Consider the following 14,320-nt stretch of genomic DNA (forward strand, 5'->3'; position numbering starts at 1 on the left):
TACACAGAAATACCAACTGACCCAGCCAGGGCTAGAACCAGTGACCTTCTTGCTGTGATTTGATCGTGCTACCCACTACGACACCATGACGCTAAAGCTTATTTTATTACTGGGTGGGCTCGAATCACCAACCTTTCGGTTAACAGCCAAACTCGCTAACCTATCAAAAGTAAATAAGGTAACTATTTTAATAATCATAATAATTAACATCAAAACAGTTAAGTCATCACAAAACATTAAGATTGCTCTGTATTAGAAGCTTTCTGAAAAGTACATACTCGAATTGTGCACTAATTTGCATAAATCTGATCAATGGATAAAGCCTTCTTCCCTTTTCTCTTCAAGCTAGTGTAATCTTCTGATATTATAAGTGAAGTTTCATAAACTAATTTCGAGAGGAGCGTGGGATATGATTGAGCATGGCTGGTTTCTTCTCCGTAATCAGTAATAATCCAATCAGATTGATCCAATTATACAATAAATATACCAATTTTACCCCACTGCCTTATCTTCATTTTGGAAGAATCCCACCCTTCCATTCCATCTCCTCCATTTTCTCCCTTTTCTAAGAGGAGCTCTCGAGACCTACCTTAACTTGGACCCATGCACATGCACACATAGGGCTCAACCTGTGCAGTGCCCATGCCCTTTTTAGTCTTGAATCGAAAGATAGAAAGTGCCCTTCCAAAATGATGACAACTGTACCCCCCACCCCCCACCCCCCACCCGGTCTTTAAAGGTTTCCTCCTGCACATGCCCCTTGGAAAGTCTCTGCACGGGCCAGCTTGGACCCCCTGTACATGCTCATTAAGCAGGTGGGAAATGTTGAAAACCATTGAGCTGCTTCAAACCTTGTGCAACAAAACAGCAATTTTCAGGATTCTTTGGTGGATGGATGTAATATAAATCTAACATCTATACAGTAGTGCTTGATCAACTTAATAAATCCTTGCTATGACAAAAGTATTGATTTCCATTAGGAAAAAAACGTGTTTTTTTTATATGTGCTGAAAGCGAATACGCATAATGCCGCAACACTGTTCACAGAGTTGACTGTGGATGCTGCATATGGAGACAGCAGAAAACAAAAGGTTTGAAAAGGTGATGCTGTAGGTCAGACGTTTTTCTAAGATTTACAGAGGTCAGTTGTCTTTGTTTGAGCCTGACCCAGCATTCCTCAGTGTCAAACGCCCCGTCAGAGCTTTCTGTAGTGTTTGAAAGCTGCCTAAAACTCAAGTGCTCACACGCTGGGAGATTTTTCCTCCTGTGTGCAAGTGTTAACAACAGGTTAGAATGTGAGCCAGGAATGGCCGTAATCTGACATGAGTATTTGCCCTGGTGTGTGTGTGTGTGTGTGTGTACAGGTTTAGCTTCACTTGTGAGGTCTCAATTCTCCTCATTTATATAATGAAATATGAAAACTACCCACTAGTGAGGACTTGGTCACTGGTGCTTATACATTGTAAAATGTGTACAAATTAGCCAGAGCCGTTGTAGCCTGAGTCTTATTACAATCTAGTGTTGTGCACTTGCGTTTGTAAGGTTTAGGGGTATGGGTATAGAGCAGGGGTGTCCAAACTCGGTCCAGGAGGGCTGGTGTCCTGCAGATTTTAGCTCCAACTTGCCTCAACACACCTGCAAGGATGTTTCTAGAAAGCCTAGTAAGAGCTTGATTAGCTAGCCGAGGTGTGTCTGATTGGGGTTGGAACTAAACTTTGCAGGACACCGGCCCTCCAGGACCGAGTTTGGACATGCCTGGTATAGGGTTTGGCCTTGGCCATAGACAGAATCATTGACCAGATAAAAAAAACAATGTAAGCCAGTGTAATGTCCGCACTAATAGGGAAAAGTGTATCTGTGCATGTGTGTGTGTCTGTCTGTCTTTGTGTGTGCATTTGCATATGTATGCCTGTCTGTGTGCATGTGTGTACCTGCATGTGTGTTTGTGTGTGCATGTATCTGCATTTGTGTGTGTCTACATTTATTTGTGTGTGTGTGTGTGTGTGTGTGTGTGTGTGTGTCTGTGCCAGTGTGTGTCAGTTTGTGCAGTTGCATGTGTGTGTGCCTGTCTGTGTGTGTGTCTGCATGTTTGTTTGTGTGTGAGTGCATGTGTATCTGTGTTTGTGCCTGACTGCATTTGTATGTTTGTGTGTGTGTGTGTGTGTTAGTGTGTACATGTGTGTCTTTGCCACTAATATAGGAAAAAAAATCTGTTTGTGTGTTTGTGCATGTGAGTGTGTTTGTGTATCTGTGTGTGTGTGTGTCTGTTTGTTTGTGTATGTTTGTGCATGTGTGTATTTATGTTTGTGAGTTTTGTGCATCTGTGTTTGTGTGCATGTGTGTATTTATGTGTGTGTTTGTGTACCTGTGTTTGTGTGTGTCTGCGATTAAGTGTGTCTGTGTGTGTATTTATGTGTATGCGTGTGTTTATGTGTGTATCTACGTTAGAGTGTGTGTCTGTGTGTGTGTGGGTGCATGCATGTGTGCGTGCATTTCTGTGTGTTTGTGTGTGTCTGCGTTAGAGTGTGTGTCTGTGTGTGGGTGCATGTATGTGTGCGTGCATTTCTGTGTGTGTGTGTTTGTATATGTGTGTGTTTGTGTGTGTGCCTGTCTATGTGCATTTGTGTGCCTACACGTGTATCTGTGTTTGTGTGTGTCTGTCTGTGTGTGTGTGTTTGTGTATGTGCGTGTTTTTCTGCATGTGTGTTAGTGAGTGCATGTGTGTGTGTGTGTCTGTGCCTACGCAATATAATATAAGAAACAAACCTGTTTGTGTGTGTGTGCATGAGTGTGTCTGCGTTTGTGTTTGTGTCTTTGCATGTGTGTGCGTATGTGTGTATACATACATGTTACGGTTTATGTGTATGCGTGTGTGTCTGTCTGTGTGTGTGCGTACGTGTGTATACGTGCATGTTTCGGTATGTGTGTGTGTGTTTGTGTCTGTGTGTGCATTTGAGTCTGTGCATGTGTGTGTGAGTGTGTGTGTTCAGCTCTGCATGAACAGGTGAAAGTTGGTGCGTGTGAACTCCTGGTGTATGGTGTCTATGAGAGCGTCTGAGTCTGCGCTTCTCTCTGCGGAGCCGCTGGTCTGAGAGCTGGGGCTGTGCTCGGGGGTGTACGTGAAGGAGAACCAGCTCCTGTAGATCAGACCGTCCAATCGGATCAGAGATAAAGGCACTGTGATTGGCTGCCTCGTCCATCTCCATTCACCACTCAATATAGACACATCAGGAACCACACACAGCAGAGACCTGGAGGACCTGTCAATGAAATAGCATACATTTACTGTCATCCCACGTGAAAAAAAAAATACTACAGTGTTGTTTGAACCATAGTAAAGTGTATTATACAGTATATATTATAAGTGAGGGCAGCACGGTGGCATAGTAGGTAGCACAATTGCCTTACAGCAAGAAGGTCGCTGGTTCGAGCCCCGGCTGGGTCAGTTGTCATTTCTGTGTGGAGTTTGCATGTTCTCTTTGTGTTTGCGTGGGTTACCTCCGGGTGCTCCGGTTTCCCCCACAAGTCCAAAAACATGTGGTATAGGTCGATTGGGTAAGCAAAAGTTGTCCGTAGTGTACTATATGTGTGGATGAGTATGTATGGATGTTTCCCAGAGATAGGTTGCAGCAGGAAGGGCATCCGCTGCATAGAACATATGCTGGATAAGATGGCGGTTCATTCGGCTGTGGCGACCCCAGATTAATAAAGGGACTAAGTCGAAAAAAAAAACTAAATATTATAAGTGAAGTTTATTTATAAGTGAAGTTTCACAAACTAATATCGAGAGGAGCACGTGATATGATTGACTGCAGCTGCTCTCTCATCTACAATCATTAGTTAGCCAATCAGATTCATCCAAACTCACTATAAGTAGCCTAGCAAAAAAATTACTCCCTTTTATTCGTTTTCTGAAGAAACCCCACATCCACCCTTTCTCCCCCCTCCTTTCTTTACCACGGGGAGCTCTTGAGAACTACCTGATCTCGTACTCCCTTTACATGCTCAATCGACCTGGCAGGAGCCCTGAGTTTCTCCGAGCTCATGGTTCTCTATTACGTCAGTAATATGCTAATTCACGTATGCCTTTTCATTGGCAACAGTTGGCAACACTGGAACTAGAAAATATGAGTTGTTAGCTAAGTAGCAGAATATAATTAAAGATATATGAAAAAATAACGAAATAAAGAAATAATTTTTCTATAAGTAAAGCATGAGCACACATTGCCGTGCATCTTATAAACACAATCAAACCTTAAAAATACACTCTGGACTATCCCTTTAAGAAGTTCCTCAGGAGAAAACATAGGGCTCTATTTTGACGGTCCATGCGCAAAACGGAAAGCGCAGGGCGCAAACGCTTTCAGGGCGTGTCAGAATCCATATTTGCTAATTTAAAGACGGGAAAATCCGCTTTGCGCTGTGGTGCATGGTCTAAAAGGGTTGAGTTTATTATCTTAATGAGTTATAGGTGTGTTTTGAGAATAAACCAATCAGAGTCTCATCTCCCATTCCTTTTAAGAGCCAGCTGCGTTGCGCCATAAGCGCATTTGGTATTTACAGGATGTAAATTAAGTGGAATTGGAAAAACTGAGCATTTCACAAGCAAACAGCTAACAGTTTTTTTTAAACAGAAAGCAGTTAAACAGAGCATCTACCGCGCAAGAATGAGAGATAATCGATCTACTTTCACTTTCGCTCTTGGATAGGGAAACCTTTAAGCACAGACATCAATTAGCCTATAATTAATTTTGTTTGTTAAGCGCAAATATTTGTTTCAAAACTTTTTCTAAATTCAGTTCTAATTTCCAGCAAATGAATAAATGAACAATAATAACGAAGTGTGCTCAAAAACCTGAGTTATATCCTAAAACACATGCTGTGCCCCATATGGTCTAAAACCTGCAGGTGGGCAAATCTAAGCTTGTTTTTAAATAAAACAAACATAAATATGGATATAATAAATAATACTGCTAATAATAATAACATTATTCAAAAAAAATTGTTATGAATGAACTGAAAAAGCCTCCCGAGCGCCTCAGAACGCCTTCCTTTTTAGACCAGAACGCCTATGGGCACACATATGCGCGCAAATGCATTTGCTATTTAAAGAGCGTGCGCAACTCCTCAAAACGACTCTTGCGCCAAGCTGAAACTAGCAAACAAGTATTGCGCCGCACCTTGCGCCACATTGCGCCGGGTGTATGATAGGGCCCATACAGACTATACAGTATTCGTTTGTGCATCTCAAAACTCCACATTTATTATGCCTCTTAGTGCTGACATTATATCTTCAGACCTATCTTCTGCTTCTCACCTAGGGCTGTTTATGCTAATGAGGGTGAGATCGTTTTGAATGGGTGGGGCTTTCTCCCTCTGATGACACTTACAAGGAGAATGTCAGTCAAAGTGTTTCTGCAGACTGTTTGTATCAAGTGTGATTATATAAAAAAAGAAATAATTCATTTTACTATTGTGGGCTAGCTAAATTCACACACTGTTGCCACACAACTGTGCTTAAACAACATATTAAAGTGCTTTTTGCACAATAGTTCCCATTTAAATCACCACAGAATCTGCTAGCAGCTCACACTGACTGTTAGATTATTGCCATTCACTGCAGTTGCTGAACTTTGACACTACTATGAATCTTATAAATGGTTTCCGCCTGTAACTTAAGATGAGGGAAGTTACAGCTCAATAATTTGCAGTCATTTCAGCTGCAGATCAGCCGCTGACCTTCTTGACATTTGACTCCTGACCACTGCTCTGAGAACATCCTTACAAGGACCTGAAAGAGAGCATCAGTTCACCCCAGCCTGCTGAGACTGGAATGTCACACCAAGGCATCCCTGGAGTCTCGGCAAGGTGGACACAACAAACTAAAATTACTGCACAGGGAGACGTTTTGTACGAGTAGAGGCTGGTTTTGTGTTTGCTGCATAATAATTAACTGTGATTTATAAAAGAAATAGTTCAGGACTAGATAAGCAGAATTCAGAAAGACCTGAGGTTGTAATTTATACATGGATGTCACTGCTGAAAAAAAATATGGCTTTTTAATGTTTTAGTACTCTTATTTCTGATAAGTAGAACTATAACATCCAAAATGATTGTACTTTATGGACATCTGTATATTTAATTTACAAAGCTTGTGTTTAAAGGGGACCAAATGGGCAAAAATCACTTTTATAGGGGGTTTAATCATAGCCCCTTTCACACATACAGACCTTTCCGGAAAATTACCGGCAATTTTCCAGAGAAGTATATATGTGTGAACAGGCCCTTTTTGAAAATGCTGGTGAATTCGGTCCAGCTATTTTCTGGAAAGACAAGAGGCCCTTTCACACAGTGATACTGATAAACATCCGGAAAATATCCTTAACAACTTTAACGGTAGGTTCAAAAAAGGGCTGTTCACACAGGTGAGAACGTTACCGAATTTTTCCGGAAAAGAGCCTTCACACAACTATTCCATAATACTGGTAAATTCTGACATCATTAACCAGAAATGAGCTGTAAACGGCTGCGCTTGTATTTGTAAACATTTAATTAAATTACAAACTCTGTGGATGGAGTATTGTGAACAACTTCGATAAAATTATATAGAGAAACACTTTAATATATTGAGATGTACATAAATTGTGTGTGCTGGTGCTCACCAGCTGCTTCAAGCAACGCGACGCGTCAAGCAACTGAGGTAAGCAGATCGAAGGTAAACAAACAGCGGCTTATCATAAGCATCTTATCGCTGATTATTTACACAGTTGGCATTAAGAAGGAACATATAAAAGTTATCTGACTAACATCTAGCAGCTAAATGTGTCTGGAAAAATATTCAAAGGTTTTTACTTTTTGAAACCGCGCGGACGTGAATCCGTCTGAGTGTTCTGATTGGCTAAAGTAGAGACCTCACGTCAGCACGTTCTACACTCTTTCCGGTAATCTTCCTTTTGTGTTCACACAGCACAGCATTCCGGCAAATTATTGGTAATGTTATAACTTCTCTTTCCGGAAAATAGCCGAAACGAATTTACCGGTATTTTCAAAAAGGGCCTGTTCACACATACAGACCTTTCCGTAAAATTGCCGGTGATTTTCCGGAAAGGTCTTTATGTGTGAAAGCGTCTAAGGTGTAACAGCAACCCAGCAACCTATCAATATTATATATGACAGAGACCCTAAATGTGCTCTAAATGTAAACTATAAAAATTCTCCTACATTTGCAAATTGGAGTAAAACAAAAAGGGCAAATACAGATAGAAGCTTCAAATTTTAAAGTCATTTTCAGCTTGGAATTATAAGGTTCTATCTGGCAGATCATTCACTGAAGCATTACTTAAAAAAAAAAAACATCACCTTATGTAAATAAGTTTTCACATAATAAGAACTCAATTTTGACAAAAATGTCAGCTAGAACCTTATAATTCTAAAGTGACAGCGTCTAATGTCTAGTCAGTGTCTAAGGACAACAATTTAGTGATGCCCAAATATGACATGAAATGACGTTGATTTTAGCTTGTTAGAAAGTGACCAAAATCCAACGTTGAGCCAACATCTTAAACCAGCGTCATATTGACGTCAAATACTGACATTTACTCATCAGGTATGGCAACTAAAATCCGAAGTCTGATAGATGTTATAGTGGTAACGTCCACACAACGTCAAGCTGTAACATCATTAGACGTTGATATTTGGTTGGTTTTAGGTTAGACCAGGGGTCGGCAAGCCAAAACGTTGAAAGAGCCATATTGGACCAAAAAAAACAAAAAACAAATATGTTTGGAGCCGCAAAAAATGTAAAGCCTTATATAAGCCTTATAATGAAGGAAACACATGCTGTATGTATCTATAGTAGCTATGTTAGCCTACTATAAAAATGACTAAGTTGGCTACAAATAGATAATGAGCCTTTATGATTAAATAGCCACTGAAATCAGGTGGTTGGTGTTAATTTCGTTGTCATTTAAACACTTCAGCACAGCCTCTGGTCTTTCAGTGATATTAATTTGATCATTTCTTCTTCAGAGTTCACATACCTGCATAAAAGCGCATTGAATATCGGTCACATCAAAGGCAATTGAGTATGCTGGCACTGAATTAATGTCCTTGGTTTGCTGATCGGTGATGTTACCTGCCATTTTAATAGCCCTTTCCTTCACTGTCTTAGCGGAGAGAGGTATATCTTTAATTTTTTGAATTATCTTGGTTTTGTTTTTGAAGTCTGCAAATAGGTGTTCTAGTATGTTGATGAATGACTGCTTCATGTAGTCACCATCTGTGAACGGTTTTCCATGCTTTATTATCTCCCGGTTTGTTTACAACAGCCACCTGCCTGGCATCCCGCCCTGCTGATGGAAACCTGTGTCGCAGGCTATGACGCAAATCTTCGTTGACAGAAATGTTGAAATTAAATATTAATTCTACACACTTTTACAGCATTTGAAAACGTTAAAAATGTTTGTCCTCCTATAGAAATCATATTAAAACAAAAATATATACTAATCTTCCCCGTCTTTTTGAACATTTTTGAAAAAACTTCAGGGAGCCACAAGGGCAGCGCTAAAGAGCCGCATGCGGCTCTAGAGTTGCGGGTTGCTGACCCCTGGGTTAGACGTTGGACAGTGTTGTCGACCTGATGTTGTGTTCTGACGTCAACCTGATTTTAAACAAACAAAATGCAATATCCCCATGACGTCAGGGTACAATGTCAATCTGACGTCTCGTGCCTGCTGGGTATTTAAGGCCATTTTGGTCATCATACAGTAGTCTTCTTATCAGTGACGTGCATCTACAGTATACAGTCTCTGGGTCAATGCGTGTAAAGCAGTGGTCACCAAACTTGTTCCTGGAGAGCCGATGTCCTACAGATTTTAGCTCTAACCCTAATTAAACACGCATAAACAAGCTAATCAAGGTATTTGTAGGTAAACTTGAAACATCCAGGTAGGTGTGTTGAAGCAAGTTGGAGCTAAACCCTACAGGGATACCGGCCCTCCAGGACCGAGATTGGTGACCCCTGGTGTAAAGATTTTGAACATCTTCTTATAGCCGGCAGCTAGCTCTCTGCAACTCTCACATGGTCGCCCACTGAAGCTAAGCAGGGGCCTGGTCAGTACCTGGATAGGAGACCAGATGGGAATGCTAGGTTGATGCCGGAAGTGGTGTTAGTGAGGCCAGCAGGGGGCGCCCAACCTGCGTTCTCTGTGGGTCCTAATGCCCCAGTATAGTGACAGGGACTCTATACTGCTCAGTGAGCGCTGTCTTTCGGATCAGACGTTAAACCGAGGTCCTGACTCTCTGTGGTCATTAAAAATCCCATGTCTTTTGAAAAAGAGTAGGGGTTTCACCCCGACATCCTGGCCAAATCTGCCCACTGGCCTCTGTCCATCATGGCCTCCTAACCCTCCCCATATCATAATTTTCTTCATCACTCTGTCTCCTCTTCACCAATTAGTGTGTGTTTGGTGTGCAGTCTGGCGCAAAATGGCTGCTGTCCAGGTGGATGCTGCACACTGGTGGTGAATGAGGAGATTCCCCCCTATGTGTAAAGCGCTTTGAGTGTCCAGAAAAGCATTATATAAAAGTAAGGAATTATCATTATTATTATTATTATTATTACTGGACACTTTTAAGGCTTCCAAACAGTTTGCTGCAATTATAAATCACCCATGTCTTGAGGTAGTTCATTATGATGTGATTTATCTTCTATGTGTAATTTGATTGGGCAAGAATCACAGGACTGATTTTGTTTATCCCCATAGACAAGAAAAAATAAAGTAGTGACTGCAGGTTGAAGGAAAGTAGTGGAGTAAAAGTACAGATACGGCACTAAAAACGTACTCAAGGGAAAGTAAAAGTACATAGTTTTAAACCTACTTAGTACATTAATAATAATCTGTAAGTAATCTGAGTATTTGAAATAAGTTACTTTACACCACTGATGAGGAGATCTGTGCTTTACTACAGTACATTTCATTCTCTACTCATGTGCTGACCAGGACCTCCTGTGGTTTACAGGAAGAGGAAGTCATAAATAAAGAGAGAAGCTTTTAAACCACACATTCACGAACCATATCGTATTCAACTCAGATTGCGTTAATAAGTTTTCCTGTTTATATCAGTAATGTTTGAACAGTGTAACAAAATTACGCTGTCTACTAAATTGTGTGACGGCAGTTTAGATGTTTAACCGTGTAGATTTTTTAAAAATAAAATAATTCATTTATAAGCTTTTTGATGCTGCAGAATGACTAAATTAAATAAACCAAATAAGTTTTAAAGGCAATATATCCCATTTAGTAGAAAATTGTAAAGATTTTAAATGATATAAATCTTTTTTTATGATTTAATATGATTGTTTTTAATATAAATGTTAGTATGATACATGTTTAAATTTCATTAAATGATGCCTGATGATAAGATGTTTTAATACTATTAATATTCAAACAATTGTTTATTTAATGACATTTTAGTTAGTATCTTCTGTAAATCAGTTTTTAAAAGCATGATTACCAATATTTTTTAATAGGGAAAAAAGTTATAAGTAATGATATTTTTATGCTTTCGTTTTCAGATGACTCTTTTTTTTTGTCTTACAACCATTTTATTTATTACTTAATCATTTTCAAATTAGTTAGACATTTGGGTGTTTTCAGATTTATTACTGTCCAACAAACAATTTTGCGTATAATAGACATCTAATAGACATCTAAATGTAGACAGCTTGGCTAAAACATGGCTAAACTTGGGCTATCAGTGAACATCTAAGAAACATCTAAGAAAAGCCCAAAACTAGACTAGTCGTCAAATAGACAAATTAGACAGACTTTATTCATTTCTATTTATTTGATGACTAGTCTAGTTTTGGCCTATTCTAGTCTAGTTTTGGCTTATTCATCTATTAGATTTTCACTGACAGGATAAAAATTTAGCCTTGTTTAAGCCAAGACGACTATACTTGCTGGGAGGTTTTCAAACTACAAGCTACTGATTATTTAAGAGTATCTCCAAAAACCCTTCACAAAAAATAAGGGCATATAATTCAGTTATTAATAAATAAATGCTAACCTGAACATGGTCTCAGCTTCCATGTTGCCGAACCAGACCCTTAAGTGTGGACTGAAGTTTTCTCCGTGAAGCTCCAGCATGGCCACATGTCCACCTCCATTCAACTAAATAAAATATTTAACATGTTTAAATACAGCTTATTTATACATTCATTCATTCATTTTTTTTTTCGGCTTAGTCTCTCTATTAATCCGGGGTGGCCAGGTTTCAGAAGAGTGTATCATAAATAAAATATATCATTATTATTATTATTATTATTATTATTAAGCTATTTTAATTTCAAAATTTTGTTTAAATCTTTTCATTTAGATAAGTGGGTCTAAAGTGCACCTTTTAAAAATATTATATTTACTGTAGTTTTAAATTTTAAAGCACATAGAATAATCACAGGACAATACAACATAAACAGAAAAATAGACCAGCAAGAATAAATAAATTAAAGATAAAATACTAATAAATGAATGAATACATAAATAAAATACAAAATACTTTAAATGAATAAATAATAAACAAATAAAAAATAAATAAATAAATAAATAATTAAAATACAAAATACTTTAAATAAACAAATAAATAAACAAACAAATAAATAAATAAATAAAATACAAAATAATTAAAATACAAAATACTTAAAATAAATAAATAATAAATAAATAAACAAATAAATGAATGAATAAAAGAATAAATAAATAAATTAATAAATAAATAAGCAAACCAATAAATAAATAAATAAATAAATAAATAAATAAATATATGAATATATAAATAAAATATAAAATAGCTTAAAATAATAAATGAATAAATAAATAATCGAATGAATAAACAAACAAACAAACAAACAAATAAAAAAAGAAATAATAATTAACTAAATAAATAAATAATAAATAATAAATGAATACATAAATGAATTAATGAATGAATAATTGAGTGAATTAATAAGTAAATTTAAATAAATAAATTAATTAATTCAGTAATTCATTAATTAATTCCTTCAGTAAATTCAGTGTTGCTGATAACCACAGAATCAAGTACCGACAAAGGGAGTTTGTATATAGCAGTCAACACTTTGAAGCAAATTTTTTGAGTGCACTTTTTGCTGCTTGTTCAACACTAATTATTTAAAATGAGCTGAAATAACACAATTCTTTGCTTTTGCTTTTTTGGGGTCAACTTAAATGATTTATGTTTAATCCACTTAAAATTGTTTAAGTTAACTTAATCAATTTGTGTAGGGACAACATGAATGAATTGAGTGGAACCCTACATATTTATACTGTATACTGAAGAAGAAACAAAAAACTGCCATTGACAGCTTTTTTTCCAGCATTCTTTAGGATATCTTGTTTTGTATTTGACATAAGATAAGAAACTTATAAACATTTACAATCACTTGTGTGAGGAAATGGTGAGGAAATTGTATTTTTGGATGAACTATCCCTTTAAATCTACAAAAAAAGCATTGATGTCTGACCTCCAGTCCGCTGATAACAGGCACAGGGCTGATGGTTGCAGGATGACCGGTGAGACTCTCACTGAAGCTGTATTCAACCACCTCTGTTCCAATAATCGTCCAGCAGGATCCATCATTCAATGACACCTTATTACTCTCTTTAGGGCATGGAGAGGCCTGCAGGGTTGACATGAGGATGAATAAACGTTGACACAATTTTCATATCACTCACTCACACTTTCCTTCAGCTTAATCCCTTATTTATCAAGGTTTGCCATAGCAGAATGAATCACCAATTACTCTTGCATATATTTTTTTGCAGCAGACATCCTTTCAGCATTGAGACTATATTAAGGCCATGTCCACAAGTAAATGGGTATTTTTCCAAACAGAGTTTTTCCCTGATTCGTTTTTTAAAAGTCTCCGTCCACATCAAAATGCAAAAATGCACACGCCGAACCAACAAGGGGCGATAATGACAATTTTAATCGGGGTTTACACCAAACAGATAAATACATTTCCACTTTGCAAGGAATTTGCATGAGTAAATTGCATACAAGCCAATGCATATGTGAGAAAAGAGGCAGATTATCGTCCCCCGGAAGCGAACAACACAAACATTCACAAGACTGAACAAAGTGCTGTACAAAAGACAACGTAAAAATAAAAAGCCAGAAATGTAAAAAAATAGAATTAAGACAAGAGAAATGTCTGAAAAAATGTAGCAGTGGAAATGCCACAGTAAAGTGCATTGCAGTAGTCTAACCGTGATGTAATAAAAGCGTGGACAGCCATCTCTAGAGTGGTGGGATTTAAGAAATGTTTGACTTTAGACAGCAAACGGAGTTGATAAAAACTGGAGCCAATAACTGAACTGATCCGTTTGTCTAGTTTCAGTGACGCATCTAGGATGACACCCAGATTGTGGACACAGGGGGATTTGAAGGCAGATAAGCAGCCCAGATCTAGGCAAGTGGCCTGAACATTATCAGTAAGGCTGAAGACAATCACCTCTGAATAATTATGCACATTCGCATTTCAAGAGATCACACTTAGCTGATAATCAATAAAGCGTATTTGGCATGCTGTCCCGGGAGAGAGCCCTGAGCTCGTAATATCCTCGAGCCCGGGGCTCCCTCCCTTAGAAGGGTGAGAGGAGAGTTGGAGCTCAGGTAGGTCTCGAGAACTCCCCTGCTTGTCATCGTGTTAGAAGTGTAAACTAAGGTTGTCTTAGGTGATAACTTGGTTTAGTCGATTGCTATGGTTTATGTTTTTGGACGGTGGGAGGAAACCGGGGAACCCGGGGGAAACCCACGCGAACACAGGGAGAACATGTAAACTCCGCACAGAAACACAGACCAGCCTGATAGGAGGTTGGACTAGCGGTGTTCTTGCTGTGAGGCAACAGTGCTAGCCACTGGAAAACCGTGTTGCCCGATCAGAAAAAAGGAGGGGGGGAGTAGGGGTGGAAGGGGGTGAAGCTTCAAGACGAAGATAACTGGAGTGATTTATAATGCTTCAGTAATCATCTAATAGTGTAGATTACGGAGCTAATGAGGAGCCAGCTGTGTTGATCATAAGTACGTGATCCTCTCAAAATGAGTTTATAAATAAAGCCCACACTTATTGCAAATGTGCGTAATTTTGATGCAAAAACGTCCATGTTTGGTCCGAACCCAAGCGTGTTGGCCAATCACAAAGGAGAAAACTCCTAGCCGGAGTTTTCATAAAGTATCGGTTTCAGACACCTGACACTGCGTTTTTGTGTGGACAAACAGAGAAACGGCATAGAAAAAAGTA

At 38.4% G+C, this 14,320-nt stretch overlaps 1 protein-coding gene across 1 annotated transcript in view; it reads right to left on the bottom strand.

Annotated features, from left to right (window-relative positions):
- Positions 1 to 1,376: 1,376 nt before the first annotated feature.
- rbpjl (recombination signal binding protein for immunoglobulin kappa J region-like) overlaps positions 1,377 to 14,320 on the bottom strand; it is a 46,853-nt gene continuing 33,909 nt past the window's right edge. Inside the window, exons 10-12 of the mRNA XM_087258196.1 lie at positions 12,542 to 12,697; positions 11,071 to 11,174; positions 1,377 to 3,260 (exon numbers count right to left, since the gene is read on the bottom strand). Coding sequence (XP_087114322.1) covers positions 2,987 to 3,260; positions 11,071 to 11,174; positions 12,542 to 12,697 — 534 coding nt within the window. The 3' untranslated portion in view covers positions 1,377 to 2,986. The remainder of the gene's footprint in view (positions 3,261 to 11,070; positions 11,175 to 12,541; positions 12,698 to 14,320) is intronic.

The sequence above is a fragment of the Danio rerio genome, chromosome 6 (genome assembly GCF_052040795.2).
Source record: "Danio rerio strain M-AB ecotype USA chromosome 6, GRCz13ab, whole genome shotgun sequence".
NCBI lineage: Eukaryota > Metazoa > Chordata > Actinopteri > Cypriniformes > Danionidae > Danio > Danio rerio.